General features: G+C 42.3%; 1 protein-coding gene across 5 annotated transcripts in view; it reads left to right on the top strand.

The window, feature by feature from the left end:
- ctnnd2b (catenin (cadherin-associated protein), delta 2b) overlaps positions 1-25,563 on the top strand; it is a 176,720-nt gene that overhangs the window by 31,848 nt on the left and 119,309 nt on the right. For all 5 annotated transcript variants that reach the window (XM_017310043.2, XM_081598154.1, XM_081598153.1 and 2 more), the window contains exon 2: positions 23,624-23,760. In XM_017310043.2, the coding sequence (XP_017165532.1) occupies positions 23,629-23,760 (132 nt within the window). In that variant the 5' untranslated portion in view covers positions 23,624-23,628. The remainder of the gene's footprint in view (positions 1-23,623; positions 23,761-25,563) is intronic.

Here is a 25,563-nt window from a genome sequence, read left to right as displayed (position 1 = left end):
GGTCAGAGAGCATCCAAACAGATGTCGGGGTCTTATTAGAACAGATATTTGGGGGTATTTGTACTTTTATTGCCAACATAGACTGACTGCATAGTGAGGTAAGCAGCATCACCACTGGCCAAGACTATGGTTAAAAAACAAAACAAAGATCCAAATGCGGCACCCTGCTCCTGCTATCAGAGTAGCAAATGCTAAATGTATATTTTTGCTATTGTTAGCCTAAGTGTTTAACAATCTTGGGTATAAAAGGGCAGCCAGATGTATTGGCTCCCACTTCGGTGGGATTAACTTAGGAGTTTACAGGTGAAAAGCAAGTCTTTAAATACATTTATAGCCAAAAACAGTTGATGTATGCTAAGCTAGCAGTTACTAACCCATGTCAAAGCAGCGTGAGTCAGATTACTGAACGGACGTCCTCTAATGTGCTTCCGTTGAGGAACTCCAGAAGTCCAAAACGCGACGTGATTGGTTGATGGTTTAACACATACTCTGTGTGTCCAGTTGCTTAAGTTGTGTAGAAAACGACACAAGATGTGTTGAACATAGTACGATCATCACCGTGGCCTGGATCTGAGGACAACCCGAGCTCTTCATGGTCCATAGTAATCAGGGGCGGATCTAGAGAAATATTTACGGGGTGGCAAGAGGGGGGGCAAGGATTTTATTTTTATATATATATATATATATATATATATATATATATATATATATATATATATATATATATATATTCCATCAGGAAAAAGGAGCATGAGAAATTGGAGAAATACCAGGGCCTCAGGGAGGAACTGGAAAAGACCTGGAAGGTGAAGACCACAGCGATGCCTGTGGTCATCGGGGCCCTCGGGGCAGTCACCCCCAAACTGGAGCAGTGGCTCAAACAGATCCCAGGAACAACATCAGACATCTCAGTCCAGAAATGTGCAGTTCTAGGCACAGCCAAGATACTGCGCAGAACCCTCAAGCTCCCAGGCCTCTGGTAGAGGACCCGAGCTCAGAGGATGAAACAGACCACCCGCAGAGGGTGAGAAGGGAATTTTTTTTTATATATATATATATGTTGATTTATCAATATTAATGTAGCATAGTTGATTATTTTTACGTCTTTCATTCTCCTGCTAATTGATATGTATTACTTAACTGGTCAGCGCCTATTTGTCGCTATGTGATTCATTGTGTCCAGAAAACCATTTTATCCCAATACAGGACAAGGAGAAATCTGTCACAAAAATATTAGTAGTGCCATCATTTGTTATTAGATACATCTATTAAATATGACTTAAAATAAAGATTAGAAAACGGATGTTTGATCAATTCTCCATGATACAAATCTATAAACGGTTTAGTTTCTGTTAGTTCTGTTAAGATACAAGAAGGGGCAAATTTCTATTGGTCAATTGTTTTATTTTAAATATGTTGTAGCAGTTAATTCAACCATAGATAATGGTAATAAGGGCTTCAGATTTCACAGGTGAGGAAAACGTTTTAATTTAAAGAAAACATTGAACAAGTGAGCAGTGGGTCAGTTATACTAGCCTAACTGTTGCTGGCCTGGTATTGACTTTGATAATCTTAACATGTGCTGCGCAGTTCGGTGTGTTTTGGTTCTGTTAGCATTAAACAACCCGCCACCAAGTCATCAGTTGAGCAGGTGTTTAAATCACTTAATCAACCGCCGCTGTGCTCAGGCGAAAACTTAATAATCACAATATAGACATTAAGCCTGACAGCATAATGTAACATACTGGATGTTCTATTTTAGTGTTTTTGCTACTTTTTGTGTGGGAAATATTTGCTTTTTGGTGTTGATTCCCCTGATCGGTAATCTCTGCTCTCTCTGCTTGTTGAGCTGTTGTTTGTCAGTTGCCATGGCAACGGGTCGTGTGTAATGCAGACATACAGAGTGAGAAAAGGCGGAATAGAAGTGGTTGGAGCTATATTTCCTTTATTTCTTTATTCATTTAAATTTTGTTACTTTATTCTTAAATTTAAATTTTTTGTATTATTTACAGAATTTATTTGTAGGTTGATAATTGTTGATTTTATTTTTTTGTTTTATTATTTTCTTATTTATTTTCTAAATTTAGACAGGAAGTAATGTGGGTCAGTCCACATTCTATAAATGCAGGTGCCTGGTGAAGGACCAGCAGGCATTTGGGTTTGGGGCCGATAGTTTTTACCAGAGCAAGAGTGGTAGCATGAGAACAAAGGAAAGTTTAATCTCTGTAATTGTTTGCGGAAAGAGGAAAATAATTCATCAAGAACAATCAATAAGTTTGGACATTGAACCTTCTTTGCCTGTGTCGAGAAACTTGGCTTGGCAAACAATCAGAAGTGGTTCTGTCTAGTTTGGTTCTTCACCTGTTTATCAGCTTTATTGTGCCGCAGCAATTCCTAAAAACAAGCAACAAAAACTGAGCTAATCGCCTCTGTTCGCAAAACGTGGTGATATTTATAACAGTCATCAAACTACGGCTCCTACAGCATATTTAAAATAAAACGATTGACCAATATGAATAGAAATTTGCCCTTTCTTGCATCTTGACAGAACTAACAAACTAAACTGTTTATAGATTTGTGTGTGTGTATGTCTGTGTGGTTTTCGTCACCTCAAACAGCTATGATCTGCACGTGTTTATTTTTTATTTTGACCTTAAACTGCCTACCTAACTAATTAAGCTAAAGTAAATAAAGGGAGTAATGACTGGATGATTTCTAACTTCACAAACTGACAGATGAATCAAATTGAACTCATACAGCAGTAGATGCTGTATAAGCACAAAAACATGAAAAAATTGACATTTAAAAATGTCTCTATTATATCAAACATTCTGGCACAACTATTGTCTATTACTAATTCACCCAGTTACTTTAACAGGTTAACAGGCAAAGATTACAAAAAAACTAATGAATTACTGTCCAGACAGGACGCTGACATGTCGAAAGCTTGGGAAAGCTTGGGAAGTGACTTCTCACTCAATAACTAACTAACCAGGCCGTCTGCAACATGTTAGCTTTGTGTTCCCAGGGCCAGAAGTAAAACAAAAGAAGGCACTATTTAGATTCGCTGCTCGTCAACATTGTAGGCAAAGTTAAAAACCCAAGATGCAAGTACCGTGACGTCTTCTTTACCTTTTGCAAGAGTGACCAGGAGCTACTTTTAGATATGCTCAACAGGGGGATAGGACTAAATGCAGATATTGCGTCTACACAAACGTTTCTGTGGATGTTGGTGCCATGGAGGCAGCCACACCGGGGGGTAAAACAGTGGTGGGTGGGGGCGGGCAGCAGGAAGAGGGGATCTCCCAGGAAGAACCGACACTGGACTTGCAAAGCTTGAATGCATGAAACAGCCTACCAAGAAGTGCATCCAATGGGTCCTTTACAGTTGTAAATTAAACACCTAATCAACGCCAAAAGATTAGGATTCGCTAGTTTGTACCTTCATATTCCTTCGACGGATAAAAAGTTCAGCACCTAGTGATTGTTTAATTAGTTTTTAATGTATTACTATCAGGGGCTGATCTACTGGGGTGAACTGCCACTGCAAATGAGAGCCTTGCCACCCCTGTTGCCACCCTAGCTGGTGACTATAAATTAAATAAATAGTTATGGGAAATCGGACATTAAGCGAATGAATCTCTTTTTTCCGACAACATTGAATGCAGCACAATGTAACTTGACACCTACTGCCGAGTAGCGGGAAGTGCGAGAGAAGCACAGAGCGCGAGGCAGCATTGATAATATATTACTGGACTGGACATTACGTGACTTATCGTGCGCCACACATGCGCCATTGCTGTCTATTGAGTCAACATTATGGGTGGTCAGGAAAATACCACAGTCACGCAAAGAATCTGAAAAATGGACGCAATGTTTAGCGGTTAATTCAATCTTATGAATTAGATAACAAGGGCTTCAGATTTAACAGGTGAGGAAAAAGTTTTAACTTAAAGAAAACAGTGAACAGTGCATAATTCAGGTGGGCAGGTTAACCTGTTTTAGTGCTAACAGAACCAAAACACACCGAACTGCGCAGCACATGTTAAGATTATCAAAGTCAATACCAAGTCACTTGTTCAATGTTTTCCTTAAATTAAAACGTTTTCCTCACCTGTGAAATCTGAAGCCCTTATTACCATTATCTATGGTTGAATTAACTGCTACAGCATATTTCAAATAAAACAATTGACCAATAGAAATTTGCCCCTTCTTGTATCTTGACAGAACTATCAGAAACTAAACTGTTTATAGATTTGTATCATGGAGAATTGATCAAACATCAGTTTTCTAATTTTTAATTTAAGTCGTATTTAATAGATATCTAATAACAAATGATGGCGCTACTAATATTTTTGTGACAGATTTCTCCTTGTCCTGTATTGGGATAAAATGGTTTTCTGGACACAATGAATCACATAGCAACCAATAGGCGCTGACCAGTCCAGTAATACATATCAATTAGCAGGAGAATGAAAGACGTAAAAATGATCAACTATGCTACATTAATATTGATAAATCAACTACATATATATACTACCACCCCTGAAAAAATCCCTGCCTCCCTCTTGCCAACCCATAAATATTTTTCTAGATCTGCCCCTGAACCATAGAAATAATAAAAGAATAGATGCCTCATGGACCGCTCTTGCCTGTTGTTGCAAACAGCAGGCAAGGTAGGGGCGCCATCTTGCAGTGGTCGCCATCTTGAAGTGGTCGTCATCTCCACTAAACGTTGTACGTTTGAGGCACAATGAAGTGTCAGCGCATTTAATTAATTATATCTCGCTAAAGACTGAATAGATTTAGTTGGGTCACCCCAAGATCACTAATTCTTCTTAAAAGGTAGAGTCTCTGAGAACAGTTCTTCAAAATAGTCAGTGTTTTCAACAAAATTGAGCTGACTGTCCAAGAACGACCCAAGGTATTTAAAATTTGCCACAGTTTCAACAGGTTGGCCATCGAGAGAAACTGGAACCACTTTAAAGTCTTGTTTAGATCATTTAATTAGCTCTACATTCTTAAGAGAATGAAAAATTAATAATAAATAATAAAGACTTTGCGGTATTCTGATTTAGTAATGTAATTATATTAGTTGTGTTACCACCCCCACGCCACTAGAGGCAGTACCAACCCTGAAAAGATGTGACTAAGGAGCAGATTTAGAAGTACACCGAAAGCTACAGAATTTGGTAAAAACTGTGAGTTTTGCTGAAGTAATTAAAGACACAAGCTCAAATCCATGCTTCAATCAGGGCTCCTCCGCAGCTCTGATTGGTTAAGCAATGCAACATGATCTTCTTCAGCAAGTGATAGCAAAGCGGGTCGTCATCTCAACTTTACACAAGTGTCTTTACCTCCGGCAGAGGCTCCGCCAAACCCCTGAGACTGACTCATCGAACCCCTGGGGTTCGATCGAACCCAGGTTAAGAACCACTGTGTTACAGAGACAATAGTGGTGGTCTTTAAGCGGGAAAGGACAGGTGACAGTAACCGTGAGGTGTTGAAGATGTCTCAGACAGTTGATGTACACAGTCCCTCAGAACCCTCCCTTGTCGGGCCCTGCAGCCTTACAGGGGTTGATTTCCTGGAAGGACTTCCTCACATTTGCTGTGGTCACACAGAGAAGCATGTCACAAGGAGGTGGTATTAGTCTGGTACTGAGGGGGTTGTTAGGATGCTCAAAGTGGAAATAGGACTTATTAAATGCATCTAGCAGTGAGGGGTTAGGGTTAGGCTAACGCTAAACCTAGGTTTGACAATTTTCACTCTCAAGGTACGGGTTGCTTCTTGGAGTGCTGATGCCTCGCCTGTCCTGAACACAGTGTCCCTAGCTTTCAACAGAGCTTTCACCTCAACATTCAGCCAGGGTTTCTGGTTCGGGTAACGGGTTACTGTCCTGGTGGTGGAGACATCATCAGCACACTTGGAGATAAAGCACAGAACAGAGGAGGTGTATTCCTTCAGGTCCATCTGCCATTAGCACCTAGCGGAATGTAAACAATGGTGACGAACACCAAAGTAAACTCCCGAGGCAGATAGTATGGCTGATAGCTTTTAACCAGGCCACAGTTCGTACACCAACCTTCATTCCCTTACATACATTGTCCTCCTCTCCGTGTTTTTCCTGACCGTTGGTCATGGTCTGCTTGGAATAACTGAAGATTGTTGATCTGGAAGGCTAAAGTCTGGCATGTTGCTGTTATGCCAGATTTCCGTTAGGCAAAGAATGGCACAGCTCTTCATCTCTGCAGAAATACTTAACCTCAGATCTAACAAATCCACTTTCTTACCCAGTGAGCGGACTTTGGTCAGAAAGAGAGCCAGAATTGGTGGCTTCCTAGGCATCAGCTGGGTCAACACGCCCACCTGTTTCCCCTTCTTCTGTTTTCGGGCACAATGTTTCCTTTTGACAGTTGGTCCTCGCACCCTGCTGTTCAGTCCATTGTCCTCAAGAGCCGGTGTCTCCCAAGTGCGGATTTCAGCCTTGGTGATGTATGACCCGTTGAACTGTCTCCAATGGCCATCAGCTAAGCAGAGCTGCATTCAGCTGTAAAGTTTGTTTTTATTCAAACTTCAGCAGATTTCTAGTTGTTCTGCTGAGGTAGTGACATCAATTTATGACATCACGCAAATTGATGTCACAAAGAGAATTGATGTCACTCTTATGGAGCAAGAGTGACATCACAAAGCTGCACCGTCATAACCATTGCAGAAAACAAGAGCAAGTACAAGGATTGTCACCAAATTCTAACAAACAAAAGGACCAACAATGAGTGAAAGCAGAAAGCCATCGTTTTCTTGTTCCCTGAATGAGAAAACACAACAGAGATTAGCTAGAGAGACAGCAAAACTGGAAGGCATTCTGAAAGAAGTCAGCAAGGTGACTATTGAGAGGCAGACCCTGATTAAATCAAATGAAGAACTAAAGATTAAAAAGGAACAGGCTGCATACGAAAAAGAAAAGCTGCTTCAGAAAAAAGATAAAGAATTTAAAAAACTGTTCAGTGTAAACAAAATTTTAAATGAGGATAATACCACCCTGGAGAAGAGAAACACCGCCCTGGAGAAGGAAACCACTGCTCTCGAGCAGAGAAACGCCGCTCTGGAGCACACCAACACTGCCCTGGAGCAGGCAATCAATGCCCAGGAGCAAGTAGATGACACTCTGGAGGAGATAAACGCTACCCTGGAGCAGATAAGCGACACCCTGGAGCAGAGAATCAACGCCCTGCAACAGAAAAACAGAGCCCTGGAGGAGAAAAAGACCACTCTGGGGCATAAAAACATCAATATGAAGCTTAGGAACAGGAACCGGGAGCGGAGTATCCACACAGTGGAGAAGAAATACAAGGCCCTTGAGAAGGAAAAGATCGCCCTTGAGCAGAGAAACACCGCCCTGGAGCAGACAAACATCGCCCAGAAGCAGATAGGCAACGCTCTGGGGAAGGCAAACGTCAATCTGGTGCAGACACTCACCGAAGTGAAGCAGAAATACACGGCCCTGGAGCAGAGAGACACCACCCTGGGGCTGAGAAATGTCAACCTGGAGCAGGAAAACGCCATCCTGGAGCAGAGAAACGCCGTCCTGGAGAAGAGATGCGTTGACCTGAAACATAGAAACGCTGCCCTGGAGCAGAGAAATGCCCCCCTGGAGCAGAGAAACACCGTCCTGGAGGAGATAAACGCTGCCCTGGAGAAGAAAAAGACTGAACTGCAGCAGAATTACACCGAACTGGAGCAGGATTACGGCTGTCTGCTGGAGAAAACCAACGAGCTGCTAGACAAACACAGCATCCTCAGACAGGAAAACGACATCTTGGAGGAGGAAAACGATGCCCTGAAGGTGAATCGCATCGTCCTCCAGCAGAGAAGCCTCTCCTTGCAACAGCAAAACACCGTCTTGCAGCAGCAAAACACTGCCTTGGAGCAGCAAATCAGCGCCGTGGAGCATATAAGGACTGAACTGCAGATTGAAATGGAACAGCTGAACAATAGGCTGAGGGACGCAGAGGAGCAGCAGAACCAGCAGGCGTCTGAAGAAGAGACCCACGAAGACAGCCAGTTGGTTACAGACCAGCCACAGGAGCAGCCGTCTGTATTCAGACGAGTGGTTGGAGGCATCACTGATACACTTGTAAAAATGTATGAAACAGACACGCTGAGGTATTGGGTTCAAGTTTGGTACTTCTAAATAAGTTAGTGTCATGAGGGCCCAAGTTTCATGCTTGATTGTCGGTGGCAGAATAGCTTGAGGCCCGCAGGACTGCGGTGCTATGGGAACTTCACTCCATCGAACTCAGGTCAGTGTGATGATTGAATGAATTATGTTTATGTCCACTAAGTGGCGAGCATGAGTTTATGTGAATGCATAAATGTATTCTTTACATTTATGCATATATGCATACAGAATACATTTATGCATTTTTCAGTAACATTTTTGATATTGAAAAAGCATATGACATGCTTTGGAAGGAGGGCTTATTAATTAAGATGGATAAAATGGGAATAAGAGGGAAAATGTTTAATTGGATTAAGGATTTTTTAAAGACTAGAACGATAGAAGTAAGAGTTGGGGTAAATTGTTCAAATATTTATGCTATACAAAATGGAACTCCACAAGGTAGTGTATGTAGTCCGTTGCTTTTTAATATAATGATTAATATTTTTGATAATATAAATTTTAGAATTAGTAAAGCATTATATGCAGATGATGGGGCATTATGGGTGAGAGGAGGTAATATTAGTATTTTAAAAAATAGAATGCAATCAGCAATTAATAAGGCTGAAACAGGGTCACATGAATGCGGGTTTCATTTGTTTGTTGAGAAGACACAAGTATGTTTTTCAAAGAAAAGGTTAATCCTACAGTAGATCTTAGGTTATATGGGAAAAATTTAAAGCAGGTAAATATTGTAAGGTATCTAGGTGTAAGGTTTGATGAAAAACTTTCATTTAAGATGCATATACACAAGATTATTGATAAATGTAAAAAAGGTATAAATATATTGATTTGGGGCTGCACAGTGGCGCAGTTGGTAGAGCTGTTGCCTTGCAGCAAGAAGGTTCTGGGTTCAATTCCCAGCCCCGGTCTTTCTGCATGGAGTTTGCATGTTCTCCCTGTGCATGCGTGGGTTTTCTCCGGGTACTCCGGTTTCCTCCCACAGTCCAAAAACATGACTGTCAGGTTAATTGGTCTGTCTAAATTGCCCCTAGGTGTGTGTGTGTGTGTGTGTGTGTGTGTGCGTGCCCGCACACATGGTTGTTTGTCCTGTGTGTCTCTGTGTTGCCCTGTGACAGACTGGCAACCTGTCCAGGGCAACCTGTCCGCCTCTCACCCGGAACGTTAGCTGGAGATGGGCACCAGCACCCCTGCCGACCCCACTGAGGGTCAAAGGTGTAAAGAAAATGGATGGATGGATATATTGAGATGTTTGTCAGGCAATGACTGGGGGGCGTCAAGTACATCTTTAAAGAGAATGTATGATGTTTTAATTCGCTCTGTGTTGGACTATGGATGTATTGTTTACAAGTCAGCTACAAATTCATTGTTAGTCGATTTAGATAGAATACAAGCTAAAGCGCTCATAATATGTCCAATTCCTGCTCTTCAGGTGATTACTGGAGAAATGCCAGTGGACTGAAGGCGGATAAAAATGTTAGCAAATTATTGGTTAAATTTACAAGGACATGAGGAATGTCACCCTAAACAGATATTTAGAGAATATTGGGAGTATGGTCATAACATAAGGAGTTTTGGATGGGATGGAAATATTTATGCAAATCATTTGGGGATAAATAATATAGCATGCTCTAAAACTGTAAGTAAATCTAAAATTGCTCCATGGATATTTGAAATGCCAATAGTAAATTTAAAAACCAAAATAATAGAATAGTCTTGTGGGGGTTTTGTATCAAATTTGATACAAGAAAATGGATGGATGGAAAAAGTAGATAAGTTGCCTAAAGAAGAGAAATTGAATATGACGTCCCACTAAGTAAAGCAGAAGAAAAAGTGATTATTAAAAATAAAATAAACAATATATAAGCGCTTTGGGCCACGGCATAAAGTGAGACAATCTCTTTCTTACGGTAAGCAGTGTTTATATGAAGAATCATTTTGCAAAACAATGCTTTATGAAGAGGAAAGAAGAAAACAAGAGGAATTGTGTAAACTTATTAGATGAAACTGACTTAAGTGACACATTCTTTATTGGTGTTGTGAACTGTGAAAATCAGTCAGAAAAAGTGCGGTGTTGACTGCGCAAATCTTCTCACTCTAAAAAAGTGTCAGTTGGTGTCAGTTACACTCTGGATCGGCAGTTGGAAATTTCGCTCATTTTTAACTTTTTACGTCACCATTTTTATTCAAACCCCAATAAAAATAATAGCCCGGATGCTGAGATCAAGCCACACGTTTTGATACCTTTTTAATGGGCGGGCATGCAGCGATACAAAAGATTAATAAATCAGTGATTTTTGAGAATAGGGACAAAACAGGTCCTATGGATAAAGCACAACATTTTTCTAAAATATATACAAAATATAATTTTTTCAAATATCTCACTAAACTAACCTGGGTCATGTGAGCACAACAATGTATATTTTCCAGGTGTTTGCTGAATATTTTTTTATTTTAAACATTGTAGTAGGTGGATGGTGTCTGTAAAATCCCTTGTCCTGGAGCAGAACTCGATAATAGTTTAAAATAATTAAAGGAATACTAAGATAATATTATGACTTAAGTATAAGTATTCATACACATAATTATAAAAGTACCAATAAGTAAATAATTTTTTATATATTTTCCAACTCCATTGAAATTTGTCCCTAATTTTTGTCAACAACGTCAGACAAAAAGAATGTAAAAAAAATTAGGCATTATTGGGGGGCACCAGAACTTCTGAGGTCCCCATGACCTCTTCCTTTCTCTTCCTTTGCTAAGAGGGCTAGTTAGTTCTGGTTAACATGTTATACTTTAGTTTTTTCTTCTTTTTATTCCTAAGTTGCTCGTCACAACCATGATGTGTCAACACCATAACTGACAATTTACAAAACTTTGATGATATTTTGTGAAATAAATGCTTAATTTTAGCATACTGTAAAGATTTCATGGACCTACTGAGCTATAATATGGCCGTTTTCAGAATAACATCATATAAATTGAGGTAGTTTGGCATTTTGTCAACTCCGTCACATGGACTTTTTGTTGTTTTTTCTTTTAAATAATATTTCTTTTGTTTATTGAGAAGCATTTGTCTCTAAAACTGAGTAAAAATGTCACTAATAGGGTCATTAAAACATTATTTTATATTTGTCAGATGGTGATGACAAAGGTCTGGGTCAGGTCAATTAAAAATTTTATTAAAAAAAAAAAAAAATGTTACAACTGGGAGCCTGCACTTTCGCATCTTTACATTTCCAAAACATTATTTGTCATATTTGCATACATAAGATTGAGAAATAATTTTTTAAAAATTGGGAAACATTTTGTCCCTATTCTGAAGAATCACTGAAATAAATAAAGAGACATTCTATTAGGTGTAGAACAATAAGTGCCTGCCATGGAAGGCAGTGAAGGCAGTCACTGCTCTTCCCTATGTAATGCTAATGGCAGGCCCCAATAAAACTTCTTCTATTCTGCTTTTTCTCGCTCTGTGTGTGTGTCAACATTACCCTACATGCGGACCCGTTGCCATGGAAACGGACAGACAACAACTCAATGAGCAGATAAAGCAGAGATTATCAATCTGGGGAATCAACACCAAAAACAAACATTTCCCACACACAAAAAAGTAGCAAAAACACCAAAATAGAACATCCAGTCTGTTACATTACTTTGTCAGGCTTGATGTCTATATTGCGATTATTAATGAATTTTCGCCTGAACACAGCGGAGGTTGATTAACTAATTTAAACACCTGCCCTACAGATGAGTTGGTGTGCGGGTTGTCCTCTTTTAGTGCTAACGGAACCAAAACACACCGAAATGCGCAGCACATGCTAAGGTTGCCAAAGTCAATAGCAGGCTAGTAACAGTTGGGCTAGCATAACCGACTCATTGCTCACTTTCTCAATGTTTTCTTTAAATTAAAACTTTTTCCTCACCAGTTAAATCTGAAACCTGTGAACCTTACAATCTATGGCTGTCATAAGCATGAATTAACACTAAACATTTCAGATTCTTTGTGTGATTGTAGTATTTTTCTGACCACCGATACTCCTGACTCAATGGACAGAAATGCCGCGTGTGTGGCGCACAATAAGCCATGTAATATCGAGTCCAGTAACATTCATCAATGCTGCTGCCTCGCCAGGGGCTCATCTAGAAAAATATTTATGGGTGGCAAAAGGGAGGCAGGGATTTTTTCAGGGGTGGCAGTATATATATGTTGATTAATCAATATATATATTTGATTATTTTTACGTCTTTCATTCTCCTGCTAATTGATATGTATTACTGAACTGGCCAGCACCTATTGGTCGCTATGTAATTATTTGTGTCCAGAAAACCATTTTATCCCAATACAGGACAAGGAGAAATCTGTCACAAAAATATTAGTAGCGCCATCATTTGTTATTAGATATCTATTAAATACGACTTAAATTAAAAATTAGAAAACTGATGTTTGATCAATTCTCCATGATACAAATCTATAAACAGTTTAGTTTCTGATAGTTCTGTCAAGATGCAAGAAGGGGCAAATTTCTAGTGGTCAATTGTTTTATTTGAAATATGCTGTAGCAGTTAATTCAACCATAGATAATGGTAATAAGGGCTTCAGATTTCACAGGTGAGGAAAACGTTTTAATTTAAGGAAAACATTGAACAAGTGAGCAGTGGGTCAGTTATACTAGCCTAACTGTTGCTGGCCTGGTATTGACTTTGATAATCTTAACATGTGCTGCGCAGTTCGGTGTGTTTTGGTTCCGTTAGCACTAAAACAGGTTAACCTGCCCACCTGAATTATGCACTGTTCACTGTTTTCTTTAAGTTAAAACTTTTTCCTCACCTGTTAAATCTGAAGCCCTTGTTATCTAATTCATAAGGTTGAATTAACCGCTAAACATTGCGTCCATTTTTCAGATTCTTTGCGTGACTGTGGTATTTTCCTGACCACCCATAATGTTGACTCAATAGACAGCAATGGCGCATGTGTGGCGCACGATAAGTCACGTAATGTCCAGTCCAGTAATATATTATCAATGCTGCCTCGCGCTCTGTCCTTCTCTCGCACTTCCCGCTACTCGGCAGTAGGTGTCAGGTTACATTGTGCTGCATTCAATGTTGTCGGAAAAAAGAGATTCATTCGCTTAATGTCCGATTTCCCATAACTATTTATTTAATTTATAGTCGCCAGCCGGGAGATGGCAACAGGGGTGGCAAGGCTCTCATTTGCGGTGGCAGTTCACCCCAGTAGATCAGCCCCTGATAGTAATACATTAAAAACTAATTAAACAATCACTAGGTGCTGAACTTTTTATCCGTCGAAGGAATATGAAGGTACAAACTAGCGAATCCTAATCTTTTGCCGTTGATTAGGTGTTTAATTTACAACTGTAAAGGACCCATTGGATGCACTTCTTGGTAGGCTGTTTCATGCATTCAAGCTTTGCAAGTCCAGTGTCGGTTCTTCCTGGGAGATCCCCTCTTCCTGCTGCCCGCCCCCACCCACCACTGTTTTACCCCCCGGTGTGGCTGCCTCCATGGCACCAACATCCACAGAAACGTTTGTGTAGACGCAATATCTGCATTTAGTCCTATCCCCCTGTTGAGCATATCTAAAAGTAGCTCCTGGTCACTCTTGCAAAAGGAAAAGAAGACGTCACGGTACTTGCATCTTGGGTTTTTAACTTTGCCTACAATGTTGACGAGCAGCAAATCTAAATAGTGCCTTCTTTTGTTTTACTTCTGGCCCTGGGAACACAAAGCTAACATGTTGCAGACGGCCTGGTTAGTTAGTTATTGAGTGAGAAGTCACTTCCCAAGCTTTCCCAAGCTTTCGACATGTCAGCGTCCTGTCTGGACAGTAATTCATTAGTTTTTTTGTAATCTTTGCCTGTTAAAGTAACTGGGTGAATTAGTAATAGACAATAGTTGTGCCAGAATGTTTGATATAATAGAGACATTTTGAAATGTCAATTTTTTCATGTTTTTGTGCTTATACAGCATCTACTGCTGTATGAGTTCAATTAGATTCATCTGTCTTTTTGCAGCTTAATTTTTAAAGTCTGACCTCTGCAGCAGCATCTGAGTTTTCATATTTATATTTAGATATTTTGTAAAAAGCAAAGAACTGCATAAAGTTGTGTAGGAAAGTATGGAGTTTTGACAAATACAAAAAAAAAAACAATTTGTGAAGTTAGAAATCATCCAGTCATTACTCCCTTTATTTACTTTAGCTTAATTAGTTAGGTAGGCAGTTTAAGGTCAAAATAAAAAATAAAAAATAAACCCGTGCAGATCGTAGCTGTTTGAGGTGACGAAAACCACACAGACACACACACACACACACACCTCCTTCCTCATCTGTACACAGTGAGGTTTAATAGAAACACGCCACGACACAGAAAGCTCTAATTACATTGATAAAGAGCATTTTGAAAGCAGACTCGTGGGCACACAGCCTAGACAAAAGGACAGATGACTGGGAGAGACAAAACACTGCAGAGAGTTTTAATGAGGCAACATGGGACTGTCTGTCAAACAGTTACACATTTACACTCACACAAAAGCATAGGTTAGCGGTAAAATAAAAAACGCAAAGCATCCACAGAGGAAGAGGCAAGCAAAGTTATGCGTGTGATTATAAATCACAAAGAGACGGCATGAAATTATACTTATAACATCTGGTTTGCTCTGAGAGAAACTTTGTCTTCACCGCACAGTGCCTGTCTCGAACCTGACAGTCGGGCTTAAGGGGTCAAAAGTTTAACCTCAATATTCCCAATGTCAGACATGACAGTCTTATCATGGCGAGGCTGTACAGACGGTACAAAAAAAAAAAAGCAATATCGGAGATTATTGCTTTGAAATGTGGGGCCTAAACGCCACTGGAATATATACACTCTAAAAAAAAAAAATACAAGATTTTACACGAGTAAAATAAAGCCTTTAGGCCTAATCCATATTCAAAGTCTTGTCTGTGGCCGACCCGCGGGTCTCTGTAGCCTAGTTCTGATGGCGGTTATTGGGGAAAGCTGCTTTGTACCGGTCAGTGGTGAGATGAGAGCTTGGACACGGTCTGCTGAGCTGACCTATATTTGGCCGGCTTCCCTGTCTGAACCGTCCAAACCCCAAGCTTCTTCCGCGATTTCTTCTATAGGCGGGCCGGTCCCCCGGGGGCATCTTTCTCTGCTCTTATCCGGCTTTCTGCTCGAGTTCGAGCTCGAGCGTTCTGTCAAATGAAATATTTTATGTGCGTGGTTCGAAAAGGCTGAAGTGCTGCAGGAAGAAACTTCACACATGGCAAGGTTTTTGGATTTATCTGCCTTCCACGTGCGGGGATTCGCGCTGTTGATCAAACATGGCTGGTCGGTTGTCTGGTGGGGGCTTCGAGGTTGATGCCTAGAAGCTTTAAAGCCAGAAAATGTCTACAGGCGCAACTGTGAGACGTTTGTGTAAATTAGCACAACCAATGGACATGAGACCAGTGGAAATCTGTGCTTTGGTCTGATGAGTCCAAATTTGAGATCTTTGGTTCCAACCACTGTGTCTTTGTGCGACGCAGAAAAGATGAACGGATGGACTCTACATGCCTGGTTCCCACCGTGAAGCATGGAGGAGGAGGTGTGATGGCGTGGGGGTGCTTTGCTGGTGACACTGTTGGGGATTTATTCAAAATTGAAGGCATACTGAACCAGCATGGCTACCACAGCATCTTGCAGCGGCATGCTGCATCCGGTTTGCGTTTAGTTGGACCATCATTTATTTTTCAACAGGACAATGACCCCAAACACACCTCCAGGCTGTTTAAGGGCTATTTGACCAAGAAGGAGAGTGATGGGGTGCTGCGCCAGATAACCTGGCCTCCACATTCACCGGACCTGAACCCAATCGAGATGGTTTGGGGTGAGCTGGACCGCAGAGTGAAGGCTAAAGGGCCAACAAGTGCTAAGCATCTCTGGGTACTCCTTTAAGACTGTTGGAAGACCATTTCAGGTGACGACTACCTCTTGAAGCTCTTCAAGAGAATGCCAAGAGTATGCAGTAATCAAAACAAAAGGAGGCTACTTTGAAGAACCTAGAATATAAGACATTTTCAGTTGTTTCACACATTTTTGTTTAGTATATAATTCCACATATGTTAATTCATAGTTTTGATGCCTTCAGTGTGAATCTACAATTTTCGTAGTCATAAAAATGAAGAAAACTCTTTGAATGAAAAGGTGTGTCCAAACTTCGGTCTGTACTGTACAAGTGACACTTGTGATTCCTAGAAACCCTATGCGTAAAATGTTGAATTCATTTGGTGAATAAATGGAAAATCTGACAATATAGCTGTATTCAAGTAGTAAATAAATTCTTCTGATGTAATTCCATGCAAAAATATTCAGATGGACCAGCACATTTTTACAGTTTTATGTTCTGGACAGCGGGACGGGCAATAAAATCTTTTAACATTCTTATTTTCTTTCTTTTTTTTCCCCATATTTCCCCCCGAATTGAAATAAAATAAAAATAAATCTCCAAGCTTTTAAAGCCTGCACATTGATCCTGTTGTTTTTAAAGAAAGTTGAGGCTTTTTAGCAAAGCCTCTTTTTTACGAAAAAAAAGGGGCTTTGAGAAGAGAAAACTATATTGTTAAATAACGAGTCTGTAAATGTAAGCGTGTTTGCTCTATATATTGTTGTTTTTTACCGTTGTGGTATTTTCCACCATGTACCCTCAGGGATTTTGCTTTGAGGATTATGTATTTATTTTGATGAAGCTTCTTAAGTGATAACATCTCATGCAATGTAAAAAGAAAGCTCAATTTTTACACTCGGACACTTTAAAATGTTGCACTGCTAAATTTATCTTCCCATGCTGCTACATTATTCATACTTCATCCATTTTGTACATTCCTATTAATATACATTTCATTTTTCTACTTCTTGTTTTTATATATTTGTAAATATTTTTCCTATTTATAACAATTTGATCTTGTAGCTAGTTTTTATATTTTATACTTATATTTGGATGTAACTGGGGCCGTGACTCTCAATTTCGTTCCACCTCATGTAACACGTGATGTGAATGACAATAAAGTCTCTTGAATCTTGAATCTTACACTCTATGGCTTCTAACTCTATGGCTTCTATGGCATATATTTTTTGCAGGCTAAGCTAAGCAAATCAACTGATTTATTTTGCAGAAGAAGTAAAAAAAAAAAGTCAGATCTTTCGTAATCTGTAGTGAGTCTGACCACTGGGGTCGCTGTTTAGCTGGAATTACATATATGGTACTTACAGCATTGACTTTACAAAGTATTGTGTTCCAGTTTATGTGGATCCTTAAATCCATTAAAACTTGACAAAGCAAATGTTTTAGATTGTAATAAAGACAGAGAAATAAGATTGATGACTTGGTATTCACAAAAAGAGCAAATAGACTGAGGGATTATTTTTTGCTGTTAAGAAATAGAGCTTAAGAAATAATGTGAGGCTTCTCACGACTGTTTCCTCCTGAAAGAACTCGCTTAACCGAGTCTGGTTTGCAGGCTAGCGCTGAACACGCACGTCCTTTCAGCTTCATGTTCTTGTGTTAACTAAGGTTATAGGGCTTCCTCTCCAAATAATTAATTCTATGTCTTAAAGAGACTTAAAAAAAAAAAAAAAGTTATCTGGCTGTAATTGTCCATTCAGAAAACTTATTTTGCGCCCAACCTTAAACTCTCTGGGTGATGTTTATGACTACACATACAGAACGGACGTGGGATGATGAAAGAGCTTGGGTGCAGTGTAGCAGAAATATGCCAGGAGAAGAAGAAGAAAAAAAAAGACAGTGAAACAGGTCAAGTGAAGAGAAGTCGGTCAGCAAAGAGGGAGAGCGAGGGCAGCAAGTTTAGGGGCAGGGAAACAACGTTAAAAGGGAAGGGAAAAGGACAACGTGTAAGTAACGGGGTAGATGGTGATGAAAAATTTAAGTTCAGAAACAGAGATGGGCGAAAGGATTGATGGGAGAAGAGGAGGAGGAGGAGCACTCTCCAAAATGGAAGGAAGACGAGTGAAAAGACAGGTCAGGTGAAGCAAGAGTCGTGGTTTTATGTTTTTTTTGTATGCTCTATTGTACAGCGCTCTGTGATTCTGTCTGAAAGCGCTTTATAAATAAACTTTAGTTACTTACTAGTTGTCCTCACCTCTCCTCCGTCTCCTAACTTTCTTCTCCTATGTCTCCCCTCTCCGTTTCTCAGTCACTCCCTTCCCTCTTTCTGCTCTGATCCCTCTGCTCACACGCCCCACTTTCCTTACCTCGGCAGACGGCCGGCGTTGCCTCATGCCAACAGCCTGTTTTCATGCGTGTATGTGCAGATTCCTCATGGCAAGTCTTATATATATATATAAAATATAATTCCAATAATATGGTAATGGTGGTAATATGGTAATGGCGAACCAACCGGACATTGTGGTGGTGGATAAAGAACAGAGGAAAGCCGTTGTGGTGGATGTAGCAATACCAAGTGACTACAACATCAGGAAAATGGAGCATGAGAAATTGGAGAAATACCAGGGCCTCAGGGAGGAACTGGAAAAGACCTGGAAGGTGAAGACCACAGTGGTGCCTGTGGTCATCGGGGCCCTCGGGGCAGTCACCCCCAAACTGGAGCAGTGGCTAAAACAGATCCCAGGAACAACATCAGACATCTCAGTCCAGAAATGTGCAGTTCTAGGCACAGCCAAGATACTGGCAGAACCCTCAAGCTCCCAGGCCTCTGGTAGAGGACCCGCGCTCAGAGGATGAAACGGACCACCCGCGGAGGGTGAGAAGGGAATTTAAAAAAAATAAAATATCAGTGTGTAAAGCTGGTTGATGCAGCTGTTCCACCAGCTCTACGCCGCTTCAGGATTACATAGCACATGTGGAGCTCATGTCCTCCTACGATCGGTCGAATACGGGATGACACATGGCTGAGAGATTTGGTTTTTATGTGTGTTTCTGTGTTTTTGTTGTTGTTTTTTTTGTGTGTGTGTGTGAATGAAAGTCCATCTGCTGCTCCTGAAAGTAACCACATTGCATCTCGTTTTTCCTGAAACTGAGCTGCCAAAGCCACTTTGTTTATGTTGATGTGATATTGATAAATGGCTTTTAACATAAAAGAAAAAAATCTGAAAAGTGGAATGGAAATTAGCGGTTGCTCTTAATTAACTGACGGACCAAACAAGGAAAGGATTTATAGAAGCTGCCCAGAACAGTAACTTCATTGAAAGAATCTGTCTATAGCTCAACTATTTGCTCTACAATCTACCATCCTGGCTGCTATGAAGAGAAAAAAAAAACAATAGTAAGAAATATTGTTTGTAGTTAACATAGGGAATGTGTCCTAAATGCAATACTAAAGTTGAAATGGAATGGCACAGAACAAAGGATATTTATGCGTTAGAATGGGAGAGTCAAAGTCTAGAGCTACTGTAATTCTACTTGAGAATCTATGGAAAAACTTAAAAACTTCTGTTCACGGACACTCCCCTTCCAGTCTGAATGAGCTTTAGCTGTTTTGTAACAAAGAATGGGCAAAGATGATGCTGAGATCCTCTATGAAGTATTGACGCAGAAACACTTTTGATTTGTCGTTTCCTTCAACGATACAGTGATGCAACGATTATTGTCGGACTATAAGCCGCTATTATTTCCCCCACGCTTTGAACCACGCAGTTTATAGCCCGGTGCGGCTGTTCTGTGGATTTTTCTTCAACCACCAGGGGGCTCTTTAGCAGGAAGTGAATCATTGGAAGTCAAAATTGTAAATCAAAGAAGAAAGTGCTACTTTTCATTTAGAACAAGCACGTTAGCACCAGGCACAACAAAGAAATGTTTTCAAACTCATATGTGTCATGATCCATGTTCCTGTGTGTTTATTTTTGAGATTTTCTGTTTAGTCCTGTTTCCCTGAGTCTCTGTCCTGTCTTCCCCGTTGATTGATCCCAGCTGTGTCTCGTTCCTGTGATTACCCTCCCAGTGTATTTAGTCTCACCTGTTGTCTGTGTTTCTTGTCGGATCCTTGTCGTTGTCTATGATAGTTCGTCTGCTGACACAGTTGAACTGGTAAGTCCTGTGTCGGCATTTGCTCATCATGTCAGTCTTTGAATTCAGTTGCTACCGGTGTTGAGCCTCTGTGTTTTCGCCCTGCCGTGCTGCCTGAAGATCTGGACTGTTTGAGTCACTTTCATTAAATTCATCATCATTTTCATCAAAACCTGGGTCTCAGCGTTTCTCTCCTCACCACCAACCACTCCAGCACATGACAGAAGGATCCGACCACAAACGGTGAGGAAACGCTACCTTTCAACATGGACCCATTTACCACCCCCACAGCTCCATACCCATTCCTCAAATCAAAGGACATTTACAACATTGAGTTCGAGGAAGATTTTTTTTTGCTTGTTCAGCATGTTTTCGGAGGATCCGTTCATGCTGGACCTGGTGGGGGAGCTCCACGAGGAATTCCTCGAAAGAAGACTCGCCTCAACGGTTCCAGCTCCTCCACTGTTCCGTTCCACCCAGTACACTCCAACCCCCACTACTTACCCATCACCACCGACAATTCCAGTTTCCGCTCCAGCCGCCACCCACTACCCGACTCCAGTCGCCACAGTTCCCCTTGCCGTGGGGTTCCAGGTAGCCAGGCTGGCGCCTGGTCGGCAAGCGGCACGCCTAGTGGCGTGGCCCGAGCCTCCAGAGTTTCCTGCGGTCGCTGCTGACGAGCAGCCGCCCGAGCCTCCAGAGTTTCCTGCGGTCGCTGCTGACGAGCAGCCGCCCGAGCCTCCAGAGTTTCCTGCGGTCGCTGCTGACGAGCAGCCGCCCGAGCCTCCAGAGTTTCCTGCGGTCGCTGCTGACGAGCAGCCGCCCGAGCCTCCAGAGTTTCCTGCGGTCGCTGCTGACGAGCAGCCGCCCGAGCCTCCAGAGTTTCCTGCGGTCGCTGCTGACGAGCAGCCGCCCGAGCCTCCAGAGTTTCCTGCGGTCGCTGCTGACGAGCAGCCGCCCGAGCCTCCAGAGTTTCCTGCGGTCGCTGCTGACGAGCAGCCGCCCGAGCCTCCAGAGTTTCCTGCGGTCGCTGCTGACGAGCAGCCGCCCGAGCCTCCAGAGTTTCCTGCGGTCGCTGCTGACGAGCAGCCGCCCGAGCCTCCAGAGTTTCCTGCGGTTGCGGTTTAGTCCTGTTTCCCTGAGTCTCTGTCCTGTCTTCCCCGTTGATTGATCCCAGCTGTGTCTCGTTCCTGTGATTACCCTCCCAGTGTATTTAGTCTCACCTGTTGTCTGTGTTTCTTGTCGGATCCTTGTCGTTGTCTATGATAGTTCGTCTGCTGACACAGTTGAACTGGTAAGTCCTGTGTCGGCATTTGCTCATCATGTCAGTCTTTGAATTCAGTTGCTACCGGTGTTGAGCCTCTGTGTTTTCGCCCTGCCGTGCTGCCTGAAGATCTGGACTGTTTGAGTCACTTTCATTAAATTCATCATCATTTTCATCAAAACCTGGGTCTCAGCGTTTCTCTCCTCACCACCAACCACTCCAGCACATGACAGAAGGATCCGACCACAAACGGTGAGGAAACGCTACCTTTCAACATGGACCCATTTACCACCCCCACAGCTCCATACCCATTCCTCAAATCAAAGGACATTTACAACATTGAGTTCGAGGAAGATTTTTTTTGCTTGTTCAGCATGTTTTCGGAGGATCCGTTCATGCTGGACCTGGTGGGGGAGCTCCACGAGGAATTCCTCGAAAGAAGACTCGCCTCAACGGTTCCAGCTCCTCCACTGTTCCGTTCCACCCAGTACACTCCAACCCCCACTACTTACCCATCACCACCGACAATTCCAGTTTCCGCTCCAGCCGCCACCCACTACCCGACTCCAGTCGCCACAGTTCCCCTTGCCGTGGGGTTCCAGGTAGCCAGGCTGGCGCCTGGTCGGCAAGCGGCACGCCTAGTGGCGTGGCCCGAGCCTCCAGAGTTTCCTGCGGTCGCTGCTGACGAGCAGCCGCCCGAGCCTCCAGAGTTTCCTGCGGTCGCTGCTGACGAGCAGCCGCCCGAGCCTCCAGAGTTTCCTGCGGTCGCTGCTGACGAGCAGCCGCCCGAGCCTCCAGAGTTTCCTGCGGTCGCTGCTGACGAGCAGCCGCCCGAGCCTCCAGAGTTTCCTGCGGTCGCTGCTGACGAGCAGCCGCCCGAGCCTCCAGAGTTTCCTGCGGTCGCTGCTGACGAGCAGCCGCCCGAGCCTCCAGAGTTTCCTGCGGTCGCTGCTGACGAGCAGCCGCCCGAGCCTCCAGAGTTTCCTGCGGTCGCTGCTGACGAGCAGCCGCCCGAGCCTCCAGAGTTTCCTGCGGTCGCTGCTGACGAGCAGCCGCCCGAGCCTCCAGAGTTTCCTGCGGTCGCTGCTGACGAGCAGCCGCCCGAGCCTCCAGAGTTTCCTGCGGTCGCTGCTGACGAGCAGCCGCCCGAGCCTCCAGAGTTTCCTGCGGTTGCGGTTTAGTCCTGTTTCCCTGAGTCTCTGTCCTGTCTTCCCCGTTGATTGATCCCAGCTGTGTCTCGTTCCTGTGATTACCCTCCCAGTGTATTTAGTCTCACCTGTTGTCTGTGTTTCTTGTCGGATCCTTGTCGTTGTCTATGATAGTTCGTCTGCTGACACAGTTGAACTGGTAAGTCCTGTGTCGGCATTTGCTCATCATGTCAGTCTTTGAATTCAGTTGCTACCGGTGTTGAGCCTCTGTGTTTTCGCCCTGCCGTGCTGCCTGAAGATCTGGACTGTTTGAGTCACTTTCATTAAATTCATCATCATTTTCATCAAAACCTGGGTCTCAGCGTTTCTCTCCTCACCACCAACCACTCCAGCACATGACAATATGATGCAGCTTTTAAGTTGAAGGCTATCAATCTAGCAGTAGAGGAGGGAAATAAAGCCGCTGCACGGAAGCTCGGCGTGAATGAAAACACGGTTCTGTGTTGGAGAAGGAGGGCTGCGTCCTTAATAAATCCAACAGGTTTATTAGGACGCAACCCTCTGCTGGGTCCTTATGGAAAACAGAGAGCGGCGGAGAGACCTGCGGCTTACAGCCCAGTACGCTTACACATATACGTTTCCAGTTTTTTTAAATTATTTATTTATTTATTTTTTTTTTTTATAAATTGTAGCTGCAGCTTATAGTATGGTGCGCTCTATAGTCCTGAAAATAAGCTTTTGGTTGTTACGTGTCACAGTGAGAAAGTTCTACCATCACAAACACAAAGACTAAGCCCTGTATCTATTTCACACAAAAGCCACGTTGTTCCTCTAAATTACATGCTATAAAACTGGTCTCGCAAACTAGGTCCGCTTTCTAAAAAACGCTGAAACGAGTCAAAGTTTTCGTGTGAAAGTGACCTTGTCTGAACGCCGTCACACTGGAGAGTGCCTTTTATAAGACTTGGACGCATTGTTTCTTTCCAGGAGGAATGCCAGTGCCTGAGGTGGCTTCTGACAGTGCCAGCGCCGCCGCCATGTTGAGCCCCGTCCTCAATGCCTCCAACGGAGACGGCTCCGAGTCTGAAACCACCTCCGCCATCCTCGCCTCCGTCAAGGAACAGGTTAGAAGTTTTTTTTTTTGTTTTTTTTGTATGTGTGTTCAAGCACCTCTGACAATGTGTGTGCTTGTGTTTGTGCAAAAATACACAGGAGGTTGTCAAAATTAATGAAAGATGAACACCAGAAAGCACGGTGGATAAGTCCCGCAGCCCTTTCAGAGAGAAACAAGGTGACAGTAAACAGTAAACACCTATGATGGAGCGTCCCACTAAGCCAGCGTGTCACAAATGTGTCACTACATCTCGATGTAGCGGGCTTCGAGCCACAGCCGTGTGCGGCGATTTTTCGCCTAATGTGATGGAAAGCGTCGTTTCCCCACATTTTATCAAATCTGAGCAGCTTTGTTGGATGTGATGAGGCAACACAGAGACGAGACTAAGTCACCTTCATTTTATTTTCCGACGTGTGTACGATTAGGAATTAGAGGTCTGAAGCCGTTTGATGTTCATTTTAAAATTATGAGGATTAGAATATTAATCACGGTGCTTAGATGTGGCTGAACGTTCTCAACTCTTTCGTTTTTCTCCCAGAGTGTGGAAGGTATGCTTGGTTTTGACCTGTACTGAATTTAAATTGGGGCTCTTAAAGATACAGTCGTTTTTCTTGTTTGCTTTTGTTTGCGTTTCTTTTGTTCCCATCCTAAACGCAAACATTGTCTGGAAAATGTCGCCTAAACAGGTAATGCTGTTTTCACTCCAGGTTTTCAACTAGCTACAATAAATGAACAACAACAAATCATTTCAGCATTAAAAAAAAAAACTACATGGAAATAGCTTTTTAGGTTAATCTTTAGGTAATGGGTAACAATGAGACTGTCATAGTTGTCAGATTTGATAGAATGCATTCATATCTAATTCCCGATGTCTGGAAATATCTAACATGTATCCAGAAGCGGTTAAAATACACCAGGGTGAAGCGGTTTGTTCATGGGCACAAACTGGAAGTAGAAAGGCCCAAGGTATGAAATGGCAGATTGTCCCAAGCCTGTATTTTCTCTCACAATGCTAAAATCACTCCGGAGAACACCATGCTGAGCAGTAGAATGCTAATTTTACAAGAAGAGAATTTTCCATATTTAGCTCCTCTGGTATGCAGAATCTTTTGGCAAATCTTGCTTTGATTATGTCCAGTTTATGACAACGCCGTGAATTTTTAAAATCAAAGAGTACAATGACTTCCTGACTACAAGCCAAAGCTTTCTGAGTAGAACTCACCAAAATATGACCTGAAGCAACACGGGGCTATTGAGGCCGGATTGGTGGATGAATTATTGGTGGATGAATCAGTGGTGACCTGCTCCAACAAGTGAAATCCTCATCTGTGATCCGGACAAGATTGTTCCTAAAGTCCGGGTTCCTGTTGGTCAACGCGGATCATAAACCTTCTATTAGGAATCATGGTGATGGTTTTTTTTTTTGTTTTCTCTTGATTTTTTTTTTACTCTTGATTTTCATGTCTGGTCTCTGTTTCGCTCTTAACATCTTAGCGATAAGATGCTACATTGTAGCTCCGTTGGGTCACACTCTGAGTTGTACTGGACTGGACACTGTTATTCATGGATTCATTTTGTTGTGTCTGGACTACTGCAACTCGCTTTCCTCCTGTCCTGATGACGTAACTTGCTCGGACCGGTTCCAGACGGTTCAAAATGCTTGTGTTAGACTTTTGACTAAGACTTTTAATACACTTATCTCACCCTGCTACTTTTCCAGCTTCTCTGGCTGCCTATTAATTCCAGGATTCACTAAAGGAAACAGGATTTGCTGCTGTGGCCCCACAGACTCTGGAGCTTTCTCTCCAGAGTC

This window comes from Poecilia reticulata, chromosome 17 (genome assembly GCF_904066995.2).
Source record: "Poecilia reticulata chromosome 17, P_reticulata-male-v2, whole genome shotgun sequence".
NCBI classification, from domain to species: Eukaryota; Metazoa; Chordata; class Actinopteri; order Cyprinodontiformes; family Poeciliidae; genus Poecilia; species Poecilia reticulata.
This window is presented reverse-complemented; position numbering and strand designations above follow the sequence as displayed.